At 38.0% G+C, this 27,542-nt stretch overlaps 1 protein-coding gene across 3 annotated transcripts in view; it reads right to left on the minus strand.

Annotated features, from left to right (window-relative positions):
- Nucleotides 1-629: 629 nt before the first annotated feature.
- The window catches only part of mapk8b (mitogen-activated protein kinase 8b), a 57,800-nt gene continuing 30,887 nt past the window's right edge, over nt 630-27,542 (minus strand). The window contains exons 6-12 of one of the 3 annotated variants that reach the window (XM_030163466.1): nt 23,975-24,140; nt 23,294-23,365; nt 15,625-15,807; nt 11,797-11,921; nt 8,592-8,655; nt 6,963-7,040; nt 630-3,507 (exon numbers count right to left, since the gene is read on the minus strand). In XM_030163466.1, the coding sequence (XP_030019326.1) occupies nt 3,323-3,507; nt 6,963-7,040; nt 8,592-8,655; nt 11,797-11,921; nt 15,625-15,807; nt 23,294-23,365; nt 23,975-24,140 (873 nt within the window). In that variant the 3' untranslated portion in view covers nt 630-3,322. Of the gene's footprint in view, nt 3,513-6,962; nt 7,041-8,591; nt 8,656-11,796; nt 11,922-15,624; nt 15,808-20,992; nt 21,065-23,293; nt 23,366-23,974; nt 24,141-27,542 lie in introns of all 3 variants that reach the window. The other 2 variants (XM_030163465.1, XM_030163464.1) reach the window with 2 other exon arrangements.

Below are 27,542 nucleotides of genomic sequence, written 5' to 3' on the forward strand. Positions count from 1 at the left end.
TTTTAAAAAATATGTTCAATTTTAACAATGTTGCACCTAGTTTATCATTTCTACATCACTACTTACAGATCACCGTGGATCTACAACTACACAAAACATTTAATAACAGGCAGAATATTGGTAAAATTAGACATACTACTCTGAAGACATTTCAGGTTGTTCACATTTGTTCAGGTTATTCACATTTTTTCTAAAAGGCTCTTCTGTAAATATGAACATTTTTGTGTAATTTTACTTTTTAAAAACTAAAACAAAGACAAAAATTGGCAATTTTCATTATTTATAGTTTATTCTGATAGTATTTTACTGGTTTGACCCACTTTAGATTAAATGATTAGATTAAAATGATTTAAACATCCTTGATTGTTAATATCTTCAGTGTAATTTTTGCATTTCACAAATTCATCCCAGGGGCTGGACTGGACCCTTTGGCGGGCTGGATTTGGCCCCTGGGTCGCATGTTTGAATCCTGTGCATTAGATGGTTCAAATGTAACGTTAGCTAGTGAGCTAACTTAGCGAGCCTTCATCAGAGAGGAAACTACAAACTTAAAAGTACTTGAAAAACCTAAGAGATAAGGAACTTGGGTGAAAATATTTGCCGCAAAACCCTACAGATTATATGGTTAATTTTTTATTTTATTGGTACCAAAGATAATCTTTATAAAAGAAAACCTGTGGTCATTTAAGACATCATGTGAATATTCAGTTTCACCACTTGTGATAGTGAAGATAAATAATAATATTAAACCTAGAAGATTCTTTACTTTGAAATGCTGATGCTAAGAAGTAGTATTTTCCAAACATGCTTAGAGCAAATCGAGTTTCTGGTAACGATGGAGTAGTGACAGGTGTGATTATTAAAAAAATGACTTGTGAGAGTACTAAGAAATAATAACGGATTTAACAAACTGGTGCAACCCAATCTAGAAATGAACGAAAACAGACAAACAGAGGAGCCATGGTCCTGCGGTGGAAAGAACGGTCACATCTGGGTTTAAACGTGTTTGGCAGACATTGACATTTTTCCGAAGCAGAGCACAGAACTACAGCGTATTTAAACGATTGAGCCAACATCCGCATCAAAGATCAGGACCAAAAAAAGGCATCACCATATTACGAAACACATTTAAACAATGTGACGTCTAAGTATAGGTGATGTTTCTGCCTCTGCCGTCATATCACCGTGATCCGTGACGACCAGATCAAGACCCTGTTTCTTCCAGATCGGGGTTTTAGTTAGGCAAACATTTGTAGTGACAAATATAATCTCAGCTAAGTGGATGAATGAAATTTGATAGATAGAAAATATAAACAGCACTCACTCCCAGGCTTTAGAATTTTACGTTGCAACTTGCCTGGACAACTATCGGCTAACGACCAGCTAATAAAGGTAAATTTATCTTGTTAGCTATGTCTTATATTTGCCAAAAATGCCATCATAACCAACACATCCAAAACATTCTATAAAATACTGACAATTTCAGATCTCAAATGAATTTTTTAGTCAAAGAAAAGCCACTGCAAAGAATCACTTCTTTTTACTTTGATGAAAGACCTTGATAAACCTGCCTTTGCTTTTAAAACGACTCAAACACATGCTGAATCACCTCGACGTACACAACCTCGCCTTCATACCCTGCAAGACACGCCAGTCTCCGACTTAAAACAAGTACAAAAATATACAATGCATCTGTGAGAACTACAACCCCCGTCATACATTAATGGTTTGATATGGAAACTACGGTCAGTATCCGGATGCCATAAAAACCTTCCACATACTCAGGAATGGAACGCTTGACAAACAACAGGCACTTTTCCTTTCAGAGCGGAAAAAAAAAAAAAAAAATCAAAAGCAAAAAGAATGAAAAGACTCAAAAAGGGCACTATTATTGCATACAGTAAGAATGGTTCTGTTCCTTTTGGGATGTTTGTGCTGCAGTTTTACATGTTCAGTTTTTTATTTTTATCTACAGGCAGGTATGGTATGTGAAGTGTTTGACCGGCTTTTAGAAAAAAAAAAAATCACATTTCCAGTCAAATTTTCTAATAAAAAACACAAGTAGATTAGTTACATTACTAATAACAGGATGTGGTAGTTCCAAGCAGACATCTTTTCCCTCCGAGATGCCAAACAACAACACGTTCACATGCGTTTCCCAATATCACCAATCCCTACTTGACCCAAGCACTTTCTACTTCCACCGTCACTGACTTCACAACCTCACACGACTTCACATCTTCAACAATAAACATTCTAAAGTCCGGAATTGTCAACGATAGCTCGCCGTTGCATCCGCCCAATGCTCGCGCTACATCCCCTGGCTTTACCGAAGCAATTCTACCAATCCAATTTCAGACGAGGTACTTTTAAGCACTTAAAATACACAACACGGCCATCAGGAAATTCCACGATATCTTGCGGGACGTAACTGTGCCATCCTCAGTTCCATTACTTGACCTTTTAATATCCACTCTTTTCATACTTAGATGAAATCTGAGGCTGAAATGCATGGACTTCATTTAAGAGGAAACATCTTGTCGTGACTGAAACACAACATACAACCCTAAAATGGGTCACCGGTGACCGGGTGGATGGTCCAAGAAGAGCGAATCTGAAGGGGCAAATTATAAACTGCTGAGTTTAGGTCTTACAAAGTGGGAAGTAGTCGTGACTTACAATAACTGGATATGCCATATGCATTTAAAATGATATGATATACAACGGGTAGGGCTGTATTACCAGGGGGTGATAGTTAGTCAGTTAAATTAGGTTTCAATGGCTCACTGCAAACTTGTCTCGAAGATAAAATTACATCTACCATAAAATCTGTACAAACTCAATCTACATTTATATGGCAAGTTGTAAAAGCAGTAGCTTACATGTGAAACAAATAACTTTCAACAGAAAAATAGATCACATTAAAACATTTTACAGATATTTCTTTAAATTTTCACTATCGGTTAATACAAACCGAAACGTAGTGAAATCATAAAAATTCTCTTCTCATCTTAGGTTTCAAAAAAAATTAAGAAATGCCACAATAAATTACAGCTAGGACTCGAACAAAAAAGTCATTTTAAAAAAGACTAGGACTGTAATTTAAAAAAGAAAAAAACAAAGGAAAGATCCGTCCTTTGGTGAAATAAAAGTATTTCTCAAACAGCTATCTGGCTAATCGCTACACTACTGAAGACGAGCACGAGGGGTGGGAGGAGGAAAATGCAGGGGGCGGGGCTAGGAGCCAGTGTTGGGCCTGTGGTCTTGGATGTGACCCGGTAGCGAGGCCCGGCCCAGGACCGCGAACAGGTGTCCATGATAGTCATGTGCAGCAGCCAAGGGCGCCGGGGGCTGGAGCGGCGGCGGCGGCTCTGGCCGTCTCCAGGCTGCCATCTGTGTCGGTCGGGGTCGGGTCGGTGGCCATGGATGAAACATCGGTGATGGAGGCGGAGGAGGATGTAGAGGGGTGGTGCTGGTGTTGGTGGGAGGGGCTGCTCACTGTTGCACCTGTGCTATGAAGAAACAGGTAAATGCTTGTGGTCAGCCTTCAATGTTGATGCAATTTTCGCATGCAGACAGTGATCATAACATTCTGACAGAAGTGGTAATAATACTGATTATTTCACTGGGTTGGACACATTTGGCAGCAACTGAACATTTATTTGTTAAAGCTCATGTGGTGGAAGCAGCAAAACGATCAACATAAGGAACCGAGTGACATTGATGACTGGGTCAGAGCATCTCCACCTGCAGGTCTTGTTGGATGTTCCTGGTCTGCAGTGGTTAGTACAGACTAAAAATGGATAAAGGAAGGACATCCCAATCTCAGGACCAATGATTACACTGGGTTACAAAAAAAAGTTCTTTTGCAAGTTGTCTAGGTTTTTTCAACTGAATTAGGACAATTTTGCACCGCTAAATCCAAAAATGACATCTGTTTTTCTCAATCAGGTCAGGTTTTTTTGCTAATTTGATTTTGAAAAATTTGATCTCCTCACAAAATTGATTACATTTTTGTGCCTTTATCAGTTGATTTTTTATATAGTTCTCACCCAAAATAGGTTTATGAAACTTTATGAAACTTGTGACTTGATTCCTGTTAGGTACAATGGTGTATTCACCGCAGATGTAGCAGAATACGTCAGGCTTATTTTTGCAAGATCTTCTAGTCGAAGCCATTTCATTCACCTGTAATATTAAAAAAAAACATTAATCATAAATTGGCAAAAGTAAAATCTTCAGAACTCGTTTATTGCAAGAAATATGAAAGAATTTTATATCATATGATGTGAAAATGCCCATAAATGTAAGCAAAAACGTTAAAAAGCCAATATGTAGCATAGTTCAGAAAGTTGACCTGATTGAGCAAAATTAATGTGATTTTTGGATTCAGCACACCAAAATTATCCTAAATCAGCTCAAAAAACTTAAACAATAAATTTGTTGTTGACCAGTGTTATCTGTGGGAGGTGTTGGACAAATAAATCCAATCCAATGAGGTCCACTTCTCTACTTCCAGGACTTCAGTCATCTTCTTCCATGGTGTTGGTCTAGATACCACAGCCTTCATCTTGTGCAGTTCACTATTGCACTGGGGGAGTGTCCAGGAGAAGAGAATTACTGTAGTGATTCACAGATTCATTGACTGATGGAAAGTTGATAGTGGCCAGGAGTTGGAGGTCACAGAAATGGAAATGACTTTCGGCTTGGAGATGGGAGATAACCAGGGTACTACCATGGAGATGATGGTGTAGATTCCCAGGTCATACATAAGCAGATTGCTGATGACAGTAGAATCAGAAATGACCAGGTCCAGAGAGGGCCCTGGAGTGTGTGAGGGTGTCAGCCCGACCCAATGAGTCAATACAGGGGGAAACAGTCCAATGAGGGCCAGTGACGGGGACCACCACAATGGTGCTGGACAAGTGAGGCAGTGAGGTTAGCACTATGGCTGTAGCTGGACTGTGGCTGGACTGTGGCTGTAGCTGGACAGTGGCTGTAGCTGGACAGTGGCTGTAGCTGGACAGTGGCTGTAGTCAGACTGTGGCTGTAGCTGGACAGTGGCTGTAGCTGGACAGTGGCTGTAGTCAGACTGTGGCTGTAGCTGGACAGTGGCTATAGCTGGACAGTGGCTATAGCTGGACAGTGGCTGTAGCTGGACTGTGGCTGTAGCTGGACAGTGGCTGTAGCTGGACAGTGGCTGTAGTCAGACAGTGGCTGTAGCTGGACAGTGGCTGTAGCTGGACAGTGGCTGTAGTCAGACTGTGGCTGTAGCTGGACAGTGGCTGTAGCTGGACAGTGGCTGTAGTCAGACTGTGGTTGTAGCTGACAGTGGAGTAGCAGGCAGCTGTTCTGGGCAAAAATGACCAGATACACCAGGGACACAGTTGGCAAACTGACAGTGAGCCTGTTTACATGACCATGAACGGGGAGTAATCAGATAATTGTAATAATCAGATCCAATGCATTTACATCCACTTAAGAAACACGATAAGCAAAAAACCCTGGTTTAGACACTCCATCCATTATCGGATTTCTTTCGGAGTATGTACATACGCAGTGATGGTAAACTTACACTTCCTGTTGTCTTCCACTCATGTTTGACAACGTAACTTCTGTTTACTACAATTTTAATTGTGTTTACATGCACAACTGTAAAAGAATGACGTAAATCAGATTAACCTGTATACGTGCAGGAAGACATCAGAGTATTGGGGATAAATTCAGGTGTATTAATCCGATTTCTCATAACCATATTACTGCTGTTATCAGATAAAATGGATCAGATTACCCTGTTTATATATTAAAAAAACAGGCTTACGCTGTCAGGGGCCGACAGCGATGGTATATTCCCGAAATCCCCCCAATCCTCTGCTATATAATAAAGCAAATTAACGACACAATGTATAAAAGATACCAACTTAATTATTATTGTGGATAGATTTAATATGAAATGTGACATTGTCTAGAAATACCCATAACTGTTCATTTGATATTTTCAGAACATTTATCAAACATCTCCTAACCATTTGGAAAAACACACACCACCTGGTGTGAAAATATGACATCATGTAAACTCAAGGCAGTGGCATGAAGAAAGAGAATTGTTAGACATGTTAGATATGAACTCAGTTTGAGCTACATCCACCTGATAGTGGCAGAATAATGGTCAGAGAACCAATTTTTCCCACAAAACTCCACCTAGTGAATGAAAATGACCCCATATGAACTCAGGATGGTGAACAGAAAATTTGTAAGACCATCAATATGAACCAAATTTTATCTCAATCGACTTATTATTGCTTGATATATGTCCAAAAAACTGACTTTCAACTAAATCGTACCCATTTAGATGACTTATAATACTCATAGAGAAGCTGAAATTGATAGGGTTCCTCCACTATGTTAGTTATCAAGGGAGAAGATATCCAATCAAATCTGTCCGAGTTATCGCGTTCACACAAAGGATACCTGGCGGTGGAACCAGCAACGGTTGGGCTAAAACCATTATATCCCCGAAATGGAGTTTCAGGGATATAATGGTTTTACCCCCGACTGACAACTCAGGAAATCGGATAACGATCGGAGTATTGGTGTGCATGTAAACAGGCTCAATAAAAGATCCTTCCCCAGGGAAGCCGAACAACATGAGGAGCGACAGGGAAACATCACTGACAGATGGAATGATAAGTTGTAGACAGCGTTGATGACGGAAAGTAGCAGGTACACAGCACTTCCACACAAGCAAGTAGAAAACAGTCCAGGAACGTAGGTACGTAGTTGTAAAGTCTCGCTGAGCCTCCAAGAAGAATTACAGGGCAAATAATTTCATTGGGCATGAAGTAAATCTGTCATTAATCAAAAGTTTGGTTTGGAGAAACAGCAACCAGATGGCACCAGCGTCCTCTCCCACCACAACTTCAACACACTGGTCATCAATACACACATGAAAATCCACTAACCTATGGAGCCTGGCTGTCCCCTGATGACACCATTCTTTGTCCTTTCCTCCCAGTCCAACACTTCTTTATATATCAATTCTGCAATGAAAAAGACTCCATTGGTTAGTTCATGTACCAGTTTTAATCACTCACACTGAGCTGCAAGATAGAGGGACAGAAAATTCAGCACAGGAAATGACAAAACTTTAAACCTTCCCACCATCTACTCAGTTATTCTGTTGTCAAGCATCATATTTCACAAAGAGGTGATATAATCGTATGCTGATGATAGGCTGCTAAATCCTAAAATAGTGGTTTCCAACCTTTTTTGGCTCATGACCCCATTTTAACATCACAAATTTCTGGCCACCCCAGACATTTAAAACAGAGACATTTATTTGCTAAATTTAGCTTGTTTTTCATCATCCTGTAATAGTTTGTTATAGTGTGGTGCAAACAACGTTAATTTTAGAGGACATTTAGTCTATATAATGTATATTATTATGGACGGAGGCAGAAAAGCCAGGTGTAGATTACTGCACAAAGGGAGGATTTTACTTTCCTTGGTCAGGATCTGTACAGTCAGTCCAGCTTGGATTTACAGGGAGGACAATTAATACTGAACAAACAAGAACTCAAACTATGAATTATGAAAGAGCTGCAGCATCTGAAACTGACCATAATGAACATTTGACAGATAAACAGAACCACAGTGCTGCAGTTTCACACTCACAGTTTGTCATGTTTTTTATGGACTGTGATTGTCTCTCTCAACTAACAATCAAATTTGTAATTAGTTTTTTTTTTTTCTTCTTCTTATCTTCTTCTTATCAATTAATAGAAATTTCAGGCGACCCCATTTGAATTCCAGGCGTCCCCACGTAGGATCCAGACCCCAAGGCTGAAAAACCCTGTCTTAAAATGATACAAGACGAGAAGTTAGTTTGGATGCTGGGCACATTATGTTAGCATGTTGATGTGATGTTATGTATGATTGTCTTAGTGCATCTCTACTTTCTTTGATTACCTCTATTTGTTTGTTTGATTACCTCTATTCATCTTCATTGTGAATCTGAAGTTAATCTAGTTCCTTCAGTCTGTCTGTCTTGCTGTTTTTGGTTATAAAATCACAAGACTGAGTATATCCTTAACAAGTGTGGGCTCCATGTTCCAGAACAGAGCTGATTACTATTGATTAAAAAAAAAGCCTTTGCCATCTGGACCCTGCAGCTGTGGAATACAATTCTCAGTTTTGCTAAATCAGAGGCTAATTTACATGGTGCTCACACATAAAAACTAGAAATCACAATATAGTTACAGGAACATGTCCTGAGTCACTATGGTCTGGTGTTACAGAAGCCCGTCGGTAGGATGTACGCAAGCACAAAAGGTGTTTCCAGAGTTGGAGGAATATTCGGATTGTGCAACAGGCATCAGTGCTTTTATGAACGTTACGAATTTAGACAGACTACGCAGAGGAAGATATGTGCTTCAGTTCCGGAAGAAAATTGAATGTCCCGAAGGCTGCACAACATTAGAGCGGCCTTATGCAACGCACGCAAAAACGCTGAGTGTTTGTGACGGCTTATTGAACGCAAGAGGAAGAGAGGAGCTGAGGGCAGATGATAGCTGATGGGAGCTCTGTCCTACCTTTCCACTCGTCCACTGTGTGCTCCCTCTCATCCAGCTGTTTGTCTGTGATCACAGGCGGTGGCTGCAAAACAAATATACATGGTTTCTATATTTAACAGATGGACAGTCTACGAGTACAGAAATACTGAGATAAATGACTGGAGGATGGATAGAAAATATTAAACACAGCATATGTAGAGTGCATTATGCATTGGAAATATATTCCTTAACCTCACCATCCCATCTGTTGTCTTGTATCTGTATTTCTTAGTTCAGCTACTGCACGTTTATTGAGCTTTTTTTCAGGGTTCCTACAGGGTTCTTCACATTTTAAGACTACTTAGAACAGAACTTAATGCCCATTTCAAAAGACATTCCAAAGTCTGCTTGACTAACAGATGCACGTGTGTTGGGCTGAATGTTCTGTGATCATTTCTCACTGGGGGCTGCAAAGTTAGTGATAATTGGTTTCTAAATTCAATATAAATTGTCAGGGTGGAACAGGTGGAACTGAGTCGACTAATGCTACTTTCTTTGCAGCCTGGACATTTAACAAACACATTTAAACACAGCACAGTGAACAAGTTCATGGCACCATAACTTAAGGTCTACCATATCAAATGTAATACCTTTTAAAGACTTTTTTAAGGTATGAAATGCAGATTTGTAAATTCAAGACTTTTTAAGACCCTGCGGAACCCTGTTTTTATGCCAGAGAAATAAAGAAAATCAAAAGGCAAAACTAAGCGTAAGGGCCAGATTGTCTTAGATTCAAGATTCAAAGCGTTTTATGGTCATGTGTACAGTAAAGACACAGGTTTCCCTGTACAATGAAAGTCTTACTTAGCCATCCACACTAAATGCCAAAAGAATTTAAGATATATAAAAATAAATAGAATAATTTAACTAGGAAATTAAAACAAACAAAACAAAGTGGCATTTAAGAATGGCATACAAAAAGGAATGAAAATAAAAATATAAACTATTACTAAGAGAAAAACTTACATAAATAATCTGAGTAATTGTGCAAACTGTCAGCGAAAACTGCTATGTAACATGTCCAAAACTGCTAGATATAAATAATATGTTAAATGTTAAATGTACAAGACTGTCTTAGAGGAACAGTATGATATATATGCAATTATTGAGTATAGGTGCATAAACATTTTCTTTACTTACTGTCTATCTTTGATGATGTAGAAGAACACATCATTTGAGGAGTAGAGTATTTAAGGTATGCAGTGGTCAATTTACTGTCAGTTCTGCCGTTATGCGATTCTGAAAATGCCCATTTTATGCCTTTTCAGTTTCACTGGGGGAAGGTGCCACCAAGACAAAGAGAGTAAGTGGCCATATTTTGTAATCATCGTTACCCCTGGTCCTGAACTCATAATGAGCTTTTCATGGTCATCAGATATGACCCATTTGGACGTTCAGAGGCTTTTGAGTTATTGTGGAAACACCTTCATCTTCTACAACATTGATTCGCCAGTAAAACCCATGGAGTTGGATCAATGACAGTGGATGGACATACTGGGTTTATGTTCAGTTAATGAGAGATGTTGTTAAAAAAGTTACTTTTTCTTTGGCTATCTCTATTTGAATAATAACTTTTTAATTAATTTTTATGAACATCTACATGATCATTGAAATAAATATGGGGAAATACCAGATTTTCACTGAAAAATGCAAAATGCAGAGAATAATCTTATCAGGGTTTCTGCAGGTATCAGCATATTAATTTAATGCTTTTTAATGCCACATTAAACAAATTTAATGCCCATGTACAACTGCAGATGCAGTTTACATGTATATATATATGTATATACACACACACACCTAGTTGGGTTTTGTTTGTTGACTGGTTCAAACTCTCATCAAACATCAACACAAACGGTCCTGCCTTGTTAACTGCAGAAATCAGTTCATTTTTGAAGTGTGGGGCAAGACCTGCATTTACAATGTAGCTGGTTTTGTCCTTTCCACAGGTGAAAGACTTGGCTATGTCAGAGTCAGGAAACACTGAAACAATTCAGAGACACCATCGTTGGATGCATGAGTGGTGCTGCACTACAGTGTTCAAACACCAGAGCACCTCCACATTTATAAAGTCGCATTCAAGCCAAATACTCCGCTCTGAATAGTTCCTCCTCCAATCACTTCTGCTGAAACTCGCATTTTCCCATTTTTCCAACATTTGCTAATATTCCCTCTGCTCTTTCGCCACGTCATGAGCACGCTCACAGCATGCTGCATTCCAAGCATCCGGTGTTGTGACTTCGTGTACTTGCCATAAACAATAGTCAATTAAAGGGTTCCACCTGTCAATCACACTATACTTCTGATCAAAAAATTATTAAATGTTTATATAATCAAAACAACTGGGGAGTAACAATGTTTTTGGGTTTTTTTTCATCAAGTGTATTTAATTTTTTTAATGCCTCTAGACATCGAATTTATGCTTTTAATGCCATTTAAGGCCTTAATTTTCATAAAATCTATTTAATGACTTTTAATGCTTATTAATTACCCGCAGAAACCCTGATGATAATAAATAGTAATAAATCACTTGGGAAAGAGACAGAAATCCTTTGGAAGTTGAAAACACTGATGAGAATGATACGGTTGGTTCTCACTCCCATCAGCCACTGCAGCAAGTGAACTGAAATCAACTCCACCTTAAACCCAACAGACTCTGCCAACACTGAGAACCTCTGCAGTTCAGTTTCCTCATATTCACTCCACTGCAATTCTTCTGCTTTGTTGAGCACAAACCTTTCCAGGAATACGCCGCAAAACACTTACAATTAAATTTACACCACATAGAGGGTTGGAATAGACTCTCTCAAACTCAGCATTATCCATCCTCTCTGGATTTGATGCATTTGTGCTGCGTCAGAACAACATTTGTAAATGCGGTTTAAACAGTTGCTTTGCTTCTTTTTGTGCCAAAGAGCAGCAGAACTTTGAGCAGACTGTCCAGATCACAGATAAAACCTTTTGCAGATGCAGACCCGTACTTCTAAGGAGATGGTGATGGACTATTTCCAAAACTCAAAGTTACACTTGTATACATTTATGTACATGTTTGTAGTGGGTTTGTACGTCTTCCCAAATATTTCAGAATTGAAGAACCCTTCCAGTTGAACAGTCTGGAAGTGTTATGGTAAGTACCAGCATTTTAAAAATACTACTAACACTAAAAAGATGTAACAGTACTCACTGCCTCCACCTCGGTTGGGTCGTACCACACGTTGATGTACGGGTGCTGCAGAGCCTCGTCCACTGAGATCCGTTTGGATGCATCTATTACCAGCATTTTGGATAGGAGGTCTCGGGCTTGGCTCGCTGGAAGATAATAGAAACAGAGAAAAACAGAAAAGTGTCACCGCTGAGATTCTGAACAACGTTTTATTGCATTCCTACCAACAGTTATATATCCTGAAATTCCTTCCATTTAAGACTGTCTCGCTTCCTTAATGTGTTGTATTTCCTGTTGAAGCAGGATGTTGGCGCGGGACACAATACAGGGAGGGATCATTAAAAGTGGAAATGAATGGAAAAGTCAGTGGAGGAGGAAAAGTCAGACTGTGGAAGGAAGGGAAAGGACGATGTGTTCAAAAACCTCATGTTTTACTGCATGTTAGGGTTAGGGCTGAAAGATATATCGTTATCGTATCTATGTCTAGATATGAATATTCAAGATATTAATATCGAAAAAGCAACAATATATCGATCCCACTGCTGCCGTAGAAGCTGAGCCCCTACATGCAATCCTCCACAACTGACAACGAAGAGGACCCCCTTCTGTGGTGGAGAATTCACAAAGTCAACTTTCCCCGGCTTAGCAACATGGCAAGAAACTCCTTGTGCATGTGCATGCAGGCCACCAGCTCTGCATCAGAGAGAATCTGTAGTGCATCAGGCAACATTGTGACTTGTGAGAGGTCCTGTCTGAAGCCAGACATGGTTAACAAGCTAGTGTTCCTGGCAAAGAGTCTGTAGAAGTTGTGCTGTAACTACCTCTGTTCTGTAAGTAGCAAATGCATTTTCTGCAAACAGTTCTGTTGCCTTTAGAAGAATAGAACATATTGCACTTCAATGCACTTTCAATGTTTCCCCTTCCACCAGCTGCTGCATATATTTGTTATTTGTTGGTAAAGCAGAGCTGCAGCAAAATGTTTGATTTGTAATTTATTTTTATTCGTACTTTATGTTAATGTTGATGATTGGCAGTGAGTTCTTATAAATAAAACTGCACTTTCCACATTCTTTTGTATTATGATGTTTGAATTTTTTTGAAGAATGTTTGGTTTTCACGGAACCCACAGTCATATCGTATCGTATCGATATCAAGGTATCTGGCATGGAAATCGAGATATGAAATTTTGTCCATATCGTTCAGCCCTAGTTAGGGTTTATGTGGACCAGCTGGTACAGTATGGGACCACCGATGGGGGTCTTGCATTTGAGGAACATCAACCTTGATTATGACACATTCAAAGTCCAAGTCTGCAATAACACATGATGTGTTTAAGGAACACTCCATGTCACAACGCAAGATTGTACACACAGAGGAAGGAGTTTTCTCTGGTTGAATTCGAGATGTTTGAAGATGAATGCATCTATTTCAGTACCTAAATTCCTATAAATTTTCAAATCACGACCTGTTGTCAACATGACACAAAGGAGAAGCATGGAGAAGTCACAGTTATACTGACTTCTGCCTCAGATAATCCAAAACTAACATGAGCTGTAGATACACTTATTCTGCAGAAGGAAACATATACTGTCTGTAAAAGCTACAGAAAAATGGAAAAACACTGGGAAATTTAAAGGAACAGCAGAATGGATTGTTTTAGAGATGAAATGATTAATCAGTTAATCAACTTCAATCAAAGCTTTGTTTCCTTAGTTTTGTTGCTAAATATTGGTTCTGCTGTTGAATTTCAAACGTACATGACACCAGTAATTTCTATTTTACACTGTTATTGTTATTTCTATATAGACATTTTTTATGTATCCTTCGACATTTTTACTCTATTTTTTCACCTAGTCAAGTAATTGTTTAATTGAATGGAAGACAATAGTCAACAGCTGCAGCTCTAGATTGTTTTGTAATTGATCTGCTCTGATATCACCTTCTTTTCTCATTCCAAATAAACTGCGACAAGTGTAGAAAAAAACCCCTCTGTTCTCAAACACTGCCTCAGTAGTATCCCGGCCACATCGGGCTCAGAAACAGTTAAGACACACTTTTTTGCTGTTAAATATTGGCACAGGTAGCAGTAATTTGACGAATCAATCACATTATAAAAGTCATTTCAATACTTAGAGTGAATACAGTACTGGTTACTGTACATGTGCACGTCCATGTCTCTTTGTGCTACGGCTTTTTAGTGAATCCAATAGTTTTTCTAATGCAAAAGGTTTTTTGTTTGTAAATTTGGCCCATGAGTTCAACAGGAACACTTCAGGGAGATACACTAATCAAAGGCTTCTGCAAATTAATAAATGTGAGAAAAAGAGGGGCTTTTTTTTAATCATCAACAGCTCCACAGCGCTGCGGTTCCCATTAACTTCTCTCCGCTTAAACGCAGAGACAAGCTTGAGGTAAATTCCTGTTCACAGGAACAACCTGCTCTTTGAACTGTCGGTTTCTGCACTCAGAGCTTAAGCTGTATGCAGCCGTTTATAACTGATTTGTCACTTGAGCTTTGCTGTCAGGACATGTTTATACAGAGAAGGTTGTGTGAAACACATGACTGGAGACACCACAGGTCTTTTTGTATTAATTATTAGGAACAAAAGTGTGCATTTAAAAAGTCACCCATGACAAATGTGACATTTGCTGCAAAAATTAACCTTTCAAATGTCTTTTGTTCACATAAAAAGGACTAAAAAAGAAGCATAGTGTGGATTAAAGCTCAATCACTGACTTCATATTATTATTCCTTGCACTTTTTGTTATGTGATAAAGAAGCTATTCAAATTCTCTAAATGGTTCTGCTTCAAGTTGGAAATCCTTTGCACTTATTAGAAACTTCAAAACTGGGACTGAATCCATTTAACCCTTAGATGGTACTACACTGAAATAAGGCTGCAACTACAGACTATTTCTATTGTCAACTAGTCAGATTATGAACTGAAAAAAAGGCTCTTATCTACATTCACTGCAGCAATAAAATACATTTTCTTTGTGTGCAACAATTAGAATACATAACAAAGTTTGTTAAATTTTCAAATCAACAAAATTTGCAGCAGGGAGAAAATACTTTTCCCCCCTTAAACAAAAGTGCATTTTGTGCATAATTACAGAAACTACCAACTAAATACTCAAGAGTTGCAATAAGCAATAAAATATTTTTTTTCTTAACCCATAAGGACCCAGTGTGACATTTGTGTCAGTTCCAAAATAATTTTTTTCTCCATATTTAACTGTCCTTAAGTGATTTATCACAATACTTCTGTATTTTGTGTTTTTTTTTTTCAGTGAAAATCTGGTGTTTTCCTACATTTAATTTAGTAATCATGCAGATGTTCAAAAAAGCTCAGATTAAAGTTAAGGGTTATTAAATCAGAAATAGAGAAAACTGATGAAAAACTGACTTTTCAACAAAATATCATTAACTGAACATAAACCCAGTGTGTCTATCCACTGTCATTGATCCAACGCCATGGGTTTTACTGGTGAATCAATGTTGTAAAAGATGATGGTGTTTCCACGGCAACTACAGAGCCTCTGAACGTCCGAATGGGTCATATCTGATGACCATGAAAATTTGAGTAAATGCATTTTACATCAATTATTTACATCAATTAGTGGATCAACAAGGATTAAACCGTTTATATCAGAAGATGATTTTGGTAGATGGTGGATGTTTGGGTCTTTATGGTTAAACAAAATTGCCAGGTTACTACTGACCAGTCAACGAATAAATTAGTTGGTGACTAATTTTGCCATCAGCTAACTGTCAACAAGTCACTGCAGCTCTACATTGAAAGACAACATTATGTATTATTCAAATAAATATATTTCCCTGTACTTTACCTTTTAGTTTGTTGTGTTCAGAGTCTGCAGGAAATAAGACGTCCGGGAAGAGCTTCTCGAAGCTGTAGCCGGCGTACCGCGGCCGGTTCTCCACGTACGTCCTCACCGACTGGTTGAGCTTCATTAAAAACTCCTGAGACGGCGTCCCCAGCTGCTCAATCACCTTATTCCATTGGTCAATATCTTTGGGTTACAGGGTTAAGAAAAGCACTGGGATGGTTTTGGACAAAGTGAGGGAGTCATTCCAGAGGTGTGGGTGGATGACTTGTACTTTAAATAATTAATAATAGATCCGGATTAGCCACAGCATAATAGCAAATACATTTTTCTGTCTTGTTCTTGCTTTCAGAAATGGTTTTGCAAATGCAACTGAGCTAAAAAAGAAAATGTCAAATACAGTTGCTGGGCAGACACTGCAGAAATAAAGCACATCATATAGTTTACCTGCGGAGGAAAACAGTAGTTAAAGGTCACTGACTAAAAACACTATTCCCTCTGGGGAATAAAAAATACAGTTTCAGAAATGCTGTTGATATACTTAGAAATTAAATGTACATGGGCTTTAATTCACGAGTGGAATACTTCCACTGCAGTACAAAAATCATTTCTACTTTCTGAATGTTTGCACATATTGTAAGCTATGTGCAGCAGGTTAATACTGTCCAGGATTCCAGGTGTGGTAGACATGACAAAACACATACATGAACACACAGAACATAAACAGAATAACGAGTAAAACACATGAGAGACCTTGTTCATATCTTTGTTCCTCCAAATCCAATTCTTTTGCCTGCTCGTAGTGAATATATATCTTTTATTTCCCCATCTGTTTATTCAGACACAAGAACAGTTGGGGATATGTGCACAGTATTAAAAACACGTAAAAAAGCTTTACTACATGGCTTTTATAACACTGGGTTACAAAAAAATGTTTTTTGCAAGTTGTCTAGGTTTTTTCAACTGAATTAGGACCATTTTGCACCGCTAAATCCAAAAATGACATCTGTTTTTCCCAATCAGGTCAGGTTTTTTTTGCTAATTTGATTTGAAAAATTTGATCTTCTCACAAAATTGATTACATTTTTGTGACTTTACCAGTTGATTTTTTTTATATAGTTTTCACCCAAAATAGGTTTTAAGAGAAAAAAAATCATTTGATCACTTGATTCCTGTTAGGTACAATGGTGTATTCACCGCAGATGTAGCAGAAGGCTTAGTTAGGCTTATTTTTGCAAGATCTTCTAGTCGAAGCCATTTCATTCACCTGTAACATTAAAAGAAACATGAATCATAAATTGGCAAAAGTAAAATCTTCAGAACTCGTTTATTGCAAGAAATATGAAAGAATTTTGTATCATATCATGTGAAAATGCCCATAAATGTAAGCAAAAATGTTAAACAGCCAATATGTAGCATAGTTCAGAAAGTTGACCTGATTGAGCAAAATTAATGTGATTTTTGGATTCAGCACACCAAAATTATCCTAAATCAGCTCAAAAAACTTAAACAATAAATTTGTTTTTGACCAGTGTAAGCAACAGTCACTGACTTCAGCCATGGTGGTTTGTAGAAAGACTTTCATGATTTTTTGTTGTTTTTTACATAAAGTATCTTGATTCAGAGATGAAGAAAAGCACATGCATGGTCATTATAACCTTGATAATAAAACAAAATACTAAATGGACTTCATTTACCTGAAGGACTACAGTTTGTTGTAAACTGGTTTGTAGAAGTAAGCCTTCAAACCAGCATATTCATATGACTAGCATTAATGTAGCTAACATAGCTAGCGGCTAACATAAACATAAAAATAAAGTATCCCCAAAAAGTAAAAAACGATGTCAGTTTTAACCTGAAAATTAAACAGTGAACAGAATAAGCTGATTATCAAATATTATGAACACACCGTTTATAATTTTAACAGAATTTAAAATACTGGGTGAACTTAAAAAAAAAAAAAAAAAAGAATTGATTTCAAGTAGCCTATAGAGGGTATGCACGTGATGTCACCACAGTTCCGCCCACTGAGTGGCAGAAAGAGGGAGATGAGTGACAGCGTTGGCTTCAATCCTGTCTAAACTGAAGAACAATGTTTAATAAAAAATGGGGAAGAGCTGTTGGATTGATTGTATTTTCAGGTTCTTAAAGCAGTGGGAGCTATCGTTTTACAGACACCGAAAGACAAAGAAAAGAGAAGGAGATGGATCCACAAATCCAGGAAACCAAACCTAGATCTGTGGATCCTGTTTGGTGTCAGCTAACATTCATTTATGCTGAATTTTTGGGTCCAATCAGACCTGAAATGACCTATTGTTTTGGCTAACGTTCCTTCTTAGTGCAGCTCTTGGTTTCATGATCAGATCTTTCATGGTTTTTGTCTTCATCTTGTGATTCTGAACCTGTGCTCCTACATGATTAGTAAACTAACTGAAACTGAGGCTAACCCAGTTTTTCAAATACGGGGGAACTGGAGAATAAAGCTACGACGGAGTATTAGGACCACATAAGAAAATAAAAACACTTGTCAGTACAAGTATAAAGTCATAAAATATCGATATAAAACCTGTAATTTTATGAGAATAAAGTTGAATACAAAAAGAATCACAATGTTATGAGAACAAAGTCGTAGTTATAAAAAATAAATAAATCACAATTTACCAAAAATGTTATTCGTTTATGAGATTAAAGTCGTCATATTCCGAAAATAAAGCCATAATATTACAAGAATAATGTCGTAATTTAAAACCAGGTGGTATAAATCTGCTAATTTCCCAGAATGCAGTGGTGCCCTGCTGGTCCACAGCAGTAGTATCTGTGTTGGATAAAGTACTGGATCTGAACTAGACTCAGTAAATCTCCTCAGTCCCAGTAGATCATGCATATATTCACTGGGGTCAGTCCACGGTCTACTGGAAATGCACTTTGGATCAGCTGGTTCTGGGCCCTAGTTTTGGAGCCTTTGGATCAGCTGGTTCTGGGCCCTAGTTTCGGACCCTGGTTGTCAGTGATGATGAAACCATGTATATTTTTTTCAGGTCCAAATAGCGCTGATCCCCTCCACCCTGGATCAGGTCTGGATCCTCCATTTGTGTCCACATGTCAGTGTTCATGGACCACTTGTTCTTTGGTAGCTCGTACAGATCCATGTCCAGTCCAACTGTCCTTCATTTAATTTCATATTTCACATTTTCCCTTTTCTCTGGCTGTGTTTACTGCTATACTCCGTAATGTTGAGCAAGTTGGTTTAAGACACTCAGTCTGACTTAGAGGGGCGTGGCCCTGGGGGGGGGGGGGGGGGGGGGTGACGTATGTGCATACCCTCTATATCACTTTAACAAATCATTGAGCCTTTTGCAAGCTCAAGCTGTATCATCATTTCAAGCTAGTTTCAGTATTAGCTTTAGCCAGTTCTAGTGTTTTTGAATCTATTTTCAATTTGCAAATTATAGCTAATATGTCTGGTGTTGTGTCTGGATGTGACACTGTTAGCCACTACGTTAGCCACACTAACAGCTAATGACAAAGTTCTAAAGCTTCGAGGAAAATTGTTCTTTTCTAAAAGGAAAAAAAAACAAAAAATCTGTCTCTAGCCATGTCTGAATTAAACATTAGCATGATGAACCACTACATTTAAGAGAATAACAGTGTACCATTCACTTAATTACATTTATCTGACAGTTTCAGTTATCCAGAGCTAACACTGCATGAGATTAAATTCAACCTATATCATAAACCATTTTTTGGTAATAGCAAAATACACATGTTTTATGATTCTAGCTACTTATATGTGCTAAACTGTGTAATTTTCTTTCAGTCTTCTTGATGATTTAGAAGTTTGGCCACAATTTAAATTGTGCCACAAATTTTCTGAAGTGAAGCATGGAGATCTACCATTCAGACGTTCATTTAGGACGACGCCAAAAATGATCTATGCTGTCTGTCCACATCTGACCAGTAATTGGCCAAAAATGAAGCCTCTTTTTTTTTTTTTTTTTTTAACCTATTTTATCAATAGCCAACAGTCATATCCTAACAAAGAAGCCAATTTCCTCTCTGTGTATCTTTATAGTCTGTATGGCAGGGGTCACCATCCCTGGTCCTCGAGAGCCACTATCCTGCATGTTTTAGATGCGTCCCTCTTCCAGCACACCTGCTGGTCATTATCAGGCTTCTGCAGAGCTTGATGATAGGCTTATCATTTGTTTCAGGTGTGTTGGAAGAGGGATACATCTAAAACATGCAGGATAGTGGCTCTCTAGGACCAGGGTTGCCAACCCCTGTTTTAGATGTATCCCTTTTCCAACACACCTGGAAGAGGGAACCGTCTAAAACATGCAGGATAATAGCTCTAAAGGACCAGTATTGGTGATCCCTGCCATATGGTGTATTTTTGTACTGCTTCTTCAACATGTAGAGTCTTAAAGAGATACTGGCCCAATCCCAATTCTCATTTTCACCCCTACCCCTTGGCCTTTGCACTTGGCACTACCCCTTGAAATGGAGTTGCAAAGGGTAGGGCTGGAAATATTCCCCTATGAAACGAGACAACGCTCAGCAAGGCAAAGTCATCCGCAGTCATCGATGCCGCTATAAACAGATGCAACAACTTTTTTTGTGAAAGAATTCCCCATGCCGTCAGCAGCTGTACCCACTCCTGTTCCATGGGCTTTGGGCATCTTTTTGCGTCTATTAACCGTAAACCGCAAAAATGCGATCTATAATACATTGTAACGGCGTTAAACGGACGATCAATGCATACATTTGTACGTTTCTTTCATCACTCTGTTGTACTTTTTTTGCTGTGTTTACCTACATCTTGCCAATGATTCGACCAGAATTATGGGAGATTTCCCCTACCCCTCCGTTTATTGTGTGGTCCTGAAAAATCTCTGATTCAATGGCCAAACAGCCCTCCCTGTTAGCCCTTCCCCTGCGACTCATTGAGAAGCGGGACACCCCTACCCCTGCATGTGAACGCGCAAAATGGTGGGGTAGGGTTAAGGAGGAGGGGCCAAGGGATGAAATGTGATTGGGCCACTAATCGTAAGTAGCTCACTAAGTTAGAGGATAGCACTTATTTTAACCCAGTAGCATCTAATGAACCAATCAGAGCCACGTACTGAAACAGCCAATCACAGCAGAGTGGGCGGTCCATTCAAGCACCAACCAGTTCAAATCAGTAATAGATTACACTCAATAAAATCACCATTATTAGTTAGTTATCAGTCAAATATTTCACACTCAGGTGTCAGCTTCAGTAAATTAAATAAATAAATGCTAGTCTCCTAATTAAGTACAAACATATGAACAAAGGAGAACAGAGGACAACATTTTTGACGTTTGGATGGAGGTTTCAACTCAAGGATACGATCAGTGCCTGGAAACAATACACTACCCCGGACCATTTCAGCCATGATGCAGCCAACAGACCAGACATCAACTGAAAAATGAAAATGACAACCACCAAATTAGCATGCAGGACGAAAAAAAAAAAGCAAAGAGAAATAAACAAAGACAAACCACAATAACAACAAAAAAGGAAAATAAAAAAAAATGTGATGTGTATGATACAGTATGTGACAAACATCTGCATGCAGACGGATGCTCCTTAAACCCTGGGTCAGCATCTCACTGCACTTCAGGGGCATTTTTATTTTTGTATATTTTCTTTTTTTTTTTTTTCTGCATTTTTACTGTCCCTTCATTTTATAATGTCTCTGTTCTCTAAAGAGACATTATGTTAATTCCTCTCATTATAAAAGATGAGACACTGACTCTCAAGGTCTTATAATAAGTCTTTTTTTTTTTCAGCAAAAAAGCATTGCATCATTGTCCTTATCCTCACTGTAACAGTATAATGCAAGAACACTGCACATTTTTTTCTATGTACTTGCAAATGCATTTACTTTTATATTGTGGAGAAAAAAAACCTGGTTATTTCACAACTGTAGGACTACATTAATCATTAGGAGAGTAGGGCTGGGTGATATGGTCATGATAAAAACAACTTCATGCTTGTCAATAATAATTATCACAATAAAAATCAAATCTCTATATATTCCCAAGTTTAAAGGCTGATTTTTGGTCATAGGTGAACATTGAAGAAGCCAGATGCTTATTTGTGGTTTAGAATTACTCCTAAAAAACATTACAAAATGGAAAAGAAAAAAAATTGCAAAAGATGCAACAAAACAAAAACTTAAAAGATGCAAAAATATGAAAATGACATAGACGACACAAAGGTGGTGCAAGATTAAAGTGATGTATAAAACACAGAAGTAAAAAAAATGCAAAAAAAAAAAAAAAAGACATTACAAAATGAAAATACAATACATAAAAGGTCAGAAAAGACAGAAACTGACAAGAAAATGATAAAAGATGCAACCTACTGAAAAGGATGCAACAAATTAAACATGACGGAAAGGACACAATAAGCTGAAGACGACAGATGAAGAAGAAAGAAAGAAAGAAAGAAAGAAAGAAAGAAACCAAAAAGAGGCAAAAGATCCAATAAAGCAAACATGATGTAGACAGAAAGGACACAATAAGATGAAGACGACAGATGAAGAAGAAAGAAACAAAGAACGAAACAAAGAAACCAAAAAGAGGCAAAAGATCCAATAAAGTAAACATGATGTAGACACAAAGACATAAGATGTAAAAGATGAAAACAAAGTAAAAGAAAGAACGACAAAAAGGATGCAACAAAATGAAAATAACAAAAAAAAAAAGTGCAAAATTTATGGTTTTAAATAATTCTGTACCGTCCAAACGTGGTAAACATCCGGTGATGATAATATGAAATTATTGTACAATAATTACCATGACTGTTTCGTCACCCAGCCTTAAAGGACAGATTACACTTTCCTGTTCAGTCCGTCACGACTGCAGAGCAAACTATTCAGTTCTATTTCTGTTTTTCTCCAGTAACTGTCGAGGTGTTTGACATGTTAGTGCTGCAGTTACACTGAGTGAGGAAGGAGCTGTGTGTTTGCAGGGTTCCTACAGGATTCTAGAAGTTCAATTTAAGAGTTTTTAAGATCTTTTTAACACTTTTTAAGACGACTTAAAACAGAATTTAATGCCCATTTCACAGCCATATTGGCAAAAATTTGTGACTCCTAAAACTTGGGAAAATGTATTTATTTTCATCAATGCCTTGATTCCCACCATTCAAAGTCATTTCTCACCAGGGGCTGCAAAGTTAGCTATAATTGATTCCTGATTTCAAAATGAATTGTGAGGTTTGAACGGGTGGAACTGAGTTGACAAATGTTACTTTCTTTGCAGTTTGGACATTTAACAGATACATTTAAAAACAACACAGCAAACAGGTTTATGGCAACATAATTTAAGACCTACCATATGAATTTAGTACCTCTTAAAGTCTTGTTTAAGGTATTAAATGCAGATTTGTAAATTCTTTTTAGACTTTAAAACCCCGTGGGAACCCTGTGTTTGTGCATGTATAGGAAGTGAGGGAGTAACGGTTATAGCAACCAAATCTGAAAGATCATCAAATAGAATTTGTATAGTTGCTCAGAGGATATGATGCGATATCATGCAATGTAGGCAATAGAACATCATGATGTGAAGAAATGAGAAAACGTGTTATTTTGTGCTCTGTTTGTAGTAATGCCAGACACCGCTGCAAGCAGCTCAAGGATACAATCCCTTCCTGGAAAAAGGATTTTGTGGCGAACCATTTCTGCCATAATGCAGCCCACAGCCCAAATATCCACTACATACACGCAGCATAAAAGGAGGGAGAAGAGAATAAGCCAAAACAAAAAAAACAAAAAAAACAAAAAACAAAACAAAAGCAAGTAGTCAGCTGGAAAAATTAAGGTCAGTGTTTTTGGTCGAAAGGACAGAGTTGGAGAGCATTAGTATTAGCAAGACTGTCCACAGAGCCTCAACATCAAGGAGAAATTTGGAAAATGTTTAATTGAACTATCGGTTTGAGTGCATGTGATTTTAGAAGTTAAAGAAATAAAGTAGATTCAGTAATATTGAAGCTGAAGTTAGATCTTGGAGGAAACAGACGGATCTGAAGCAGGAGCGCCAGGTTCATTAGCTGAAGCTTGCAGTGCTCGTCTTCATACTGGCGTGGGTTTAGCTCGGACAGCCAACTTCTTAATAAAACATCAAACGCATGCTTAAGCACTGCTGGGCACTACAGTCCCCACACAGGAAGTTTCCCACAATGCATAGATACCCAACATGCCAGAACCCCCCCTCCTTGAGTGTGACTTTCAGAAAAACATGGAGAAAGTGTGTGTGAGTGTGTTTGTGTGGTGCGGTGCTGTTGTAACGTGGGCCATGCAGCAGCTTGGCGTCCTCCACTCACCGTTGGCCTGGTAACCCATCCCTAGGATGACTTCAGGGGCGCGGTAGTAGCGGGTGACCACATAGGGCGTCATGAGGAGGCCGGTGGCGGCCGTCCTCGCCAGACCAAAGTCCAGGATCTTCAGCGTGCAGTCGGATTTCACCACGATATTACTGGGCTTCAGATCCTGCAATGAAGAAGAAAAAGGCTGGAGATGAGATTAAACATGTTTCACTGACACTTTCAGCTGAAGATCTTTGAGTCGTGAACATTTGAGGACATCATCCTGAGTTTTGGGAAGCAATGTTTCACCAATTTTTCAAGTGGTAGTTTTAGTCATACTTTCAATGTCAATATTTAACCCTTTCATGCATGAATTATGAGAACCTTAATGGGTCAAACCACAGTGATGTCACGTCAGAGAGCGAACTTTAATTGATTGTCATTCCAACATTTAGTTCAATGTAAAGTAGCTCCTTGTTTTGGATAATCCCTTATGGTCCAACTACAGCAAAAATGAGTTTAAAGGTACAAATGTAGGTCAAATTGTCTCTAAAATGTCCCATCAGAGAGATTTTGAATACCGTTTTTTTGACCCTAATCAAGATATTTTTCCTGAGTATTTTTATTCCTCTTTATGCATGAAAAAAACATTGCAACTGAAAAATTTTTTATGAACCTATTTTTCATGGCTTTGCAAGAATATCCACTCAGCTGGACACCATGCATTTAATTTTTGAAGCAAAGAAACATGTAGTTATTGATACACTGTGTGAAAACTATGAAATAATTTTTTTTAATGCTGCTAATCTGGTGTTTTGTCACATTTTAACATACTCTAATATTAGTTATTACTCACTTTATGGAGATAATATGCAAAAAAAACCTTTTTGTTTAAGAAAAATTGCTAATTACAGTCTATTAACAATAACAAGCAATTGATTTACACTCAAACATGTTACTGCAGATCAGATTAATCAAAAATAGCAAAGTTACAGTAATGGTGTGAATTGCAGTGTATGGGATGATGCATAGGCGTCCACTGTGTTGGCTGATATGGAACTGAAACAATAAAATCCATGAATATACAAGAGAACAGCTGTAGAATAGCTGTCCACTGTAGTGACCACTATGCATGAAAGGGTTAATGTAAAAAATGTTACCAAATTTACTCTACAGGTCGATAGTGACATCTTTTGTTGACAGAAAAATGCTCTTTTTATCCTATGGGTGTGCGATATGATGATATTAGATCACAGGTGTCAAACATGCGGCCCGGGGGCCAAATCTGGCCCACCAAAGGGTCCAGTCCGGGCCCTTGGGATGAATTTGTGAAATGCAGAAATTACACTAAGATATGAACAGTCCTTTTAGTTCAGGTTCCACATTCAGACCAATTCAGTCTCGAGTGGGCAGGACCAGTGAAATACTATCATAATAACATATAAATAATGACAACTCCAAATGTTTCTTTTTATAAATGTAAATATTTTCATGTATTTACAATAAAACAAAGTATAATTTCGCAAAAAAATGTGAATAACCTGAACAAATATAAATGATCTGAAATGTGTTAAGAGAAGTAAGTACAATTTTAACAAGATTCTGTCTTTTACTAAATGTTTTGTGTGTTTGTGGATCCGCTGTGATCTGTAAGTTATAATGTACATGTGTAAATGATAAACTGAGACAGAGTATTGTTGAAATTACACTTATTTTTTCAGTTTGTTCATGTAATTCACATTGTTTGAAAGGATAGTTTGTAGATGTAAACCTTTTCATTATGTAAATTTACTTTTTTTCACTCTGAAACACAGAAAAGTTTGGAGTTGACATTATTTCTATATTATTATGTTAATATTTTACTGGTTCGGCCCACTTCAGATCAAATTTAGCTGAATGGGTATTAAATTTAGCTAAATAGGTATATGGAACATGAAGGATAAAAATAGTATTGCCGCAAAGATCAGGCGTGGTTTCTTGGAATTAAGAGAGTAATACAAATTTCAGAGATTTTGATTCGTGTGAGTGGATTAGAGTGAGGGCAGATGTGAAGTCTAGATGAATTGGGATTGTGGGTGTGAAATTATGGCATGGACCTTATGATGCATTTAAGTTATCCACTCCTTTGGCGAAGTTTAAAAAAAAACAAAAAAACAAAAAACTACTTTAAGTACTTTAAGTTTAAAGTTCAAGTTTAAGTACTTTAAGTTTAAATTATTCAGAAATATTGAACTGAGATGGTAGATGTGTTTTTGTTGTTGACTTTTTAAAATTTCTTTATTTGTTATTATTCTGGTGTAAATGCTCGATGCCGTTCACATTTAAATTGATGTAAGCAGTGTATTAGTTGAAAAGGACAGGCCAAAAAATAAGCTTTTGCTTCTAGCCTATTCCTTTTTTGGTTTTTATGTTTATTACAATTGATGTACTGAGTACAATGATTGATTTAAAACCAAAAATAAATTCATTCATTCATTCATTCATTCATTCATTCAATGTGGCCCCTGAACTAAAATGAGTTTGACACCCTTGTATTAGATCATGAAGGATTAGAATGTATCACCGATTCAACAAAGCAGAGAGATGGTGGAATCGTCTATAATAGGATGCAGTCAGAGCCACAGAGTATTCAACGGCTGTGGATGTAGTTTTATGCTGACACACAGATGCATCACGTCGGTTCACATCCACATCACATGGATTTGACGTTGTGGAGTGGGAGTCGTGGCTGACGGCGAAATAGACGAGATGCTTCCTAAAAAGAACTCCACTTCCATCGAATGGAATTGGTTTGGCTTTTCCCCCCCAACGACAAAGCACAAATGACAGTAATTCACAAAATTTGCACACATACGTTGGATGTCAGCACTAGGAACCTGCTCAATCAGCTGAAGAGACGACATCCCGAACAGTAACAGAACCAAAGTGAACTGGAAGAGCAGCCACACCACAGCCAGAGGCAACACGTAGAATTAAACAATAGCAAACAACTTTAAGCATTTAGTAAAGGCACTCTGGATGAGAGGAGGAGCAAACGGTGGAGAGAGGGAACAGAAACAGTGACTTTTTACCTGCAAAAGATATGATTCCCTTCAAAACAGTGGAAAACGAAGGGTTCAAAAGACTGTTTAAAGTAGTGGACCCATGGCACGAGCTGCCCAGACCTAAATACTTCTCCAGCTCTCCTTTGTACTAATAGCCAGTGAGTCCGTAATTTTTCATGACCCCCCCCCCCCCCCCCCGCCCCGGGACAGTGCCCCCCTGGTTGAGAACCACTGACATACGGAAATGGTTACGCTGTTCAGAAACTGGCAAATCAGCCTCAAAGATCAATGTAAAGAATCGTGATAAAATTGAGATTGTGATTTTATTTTTTAAAAATCGTGATGTGATATTTTTGCCATATTGCCCACCCCTCTTTTATACATGGACATTTTATTTGTCATTCCAGATTTTACATCAAAAATTTCATTTCGATGCAATTGGCTCGGCAGGCAGCAGCAAAAAAATAAAACAGGCACTACATATACAGGAGAGAATAAATATGCATGTAGAAACAAAATGTTTGAAGTATAATCTTTTTTAT

Source organism: Sphaeramia orbicularis, chromosome 19, assembly GCF_902148855.1.
Source record: "Sphaeramia orbicularis chromosome 19, fSphaOr1.1, whole genome shotgun sequence".
Taxonomy (NCBI): Eukaryota; Metazoa; Chordata; class Actinopteri; order Kurtiformes; family Apogonidae; genus Sphaeramia; species Sphaeramia orbicularis.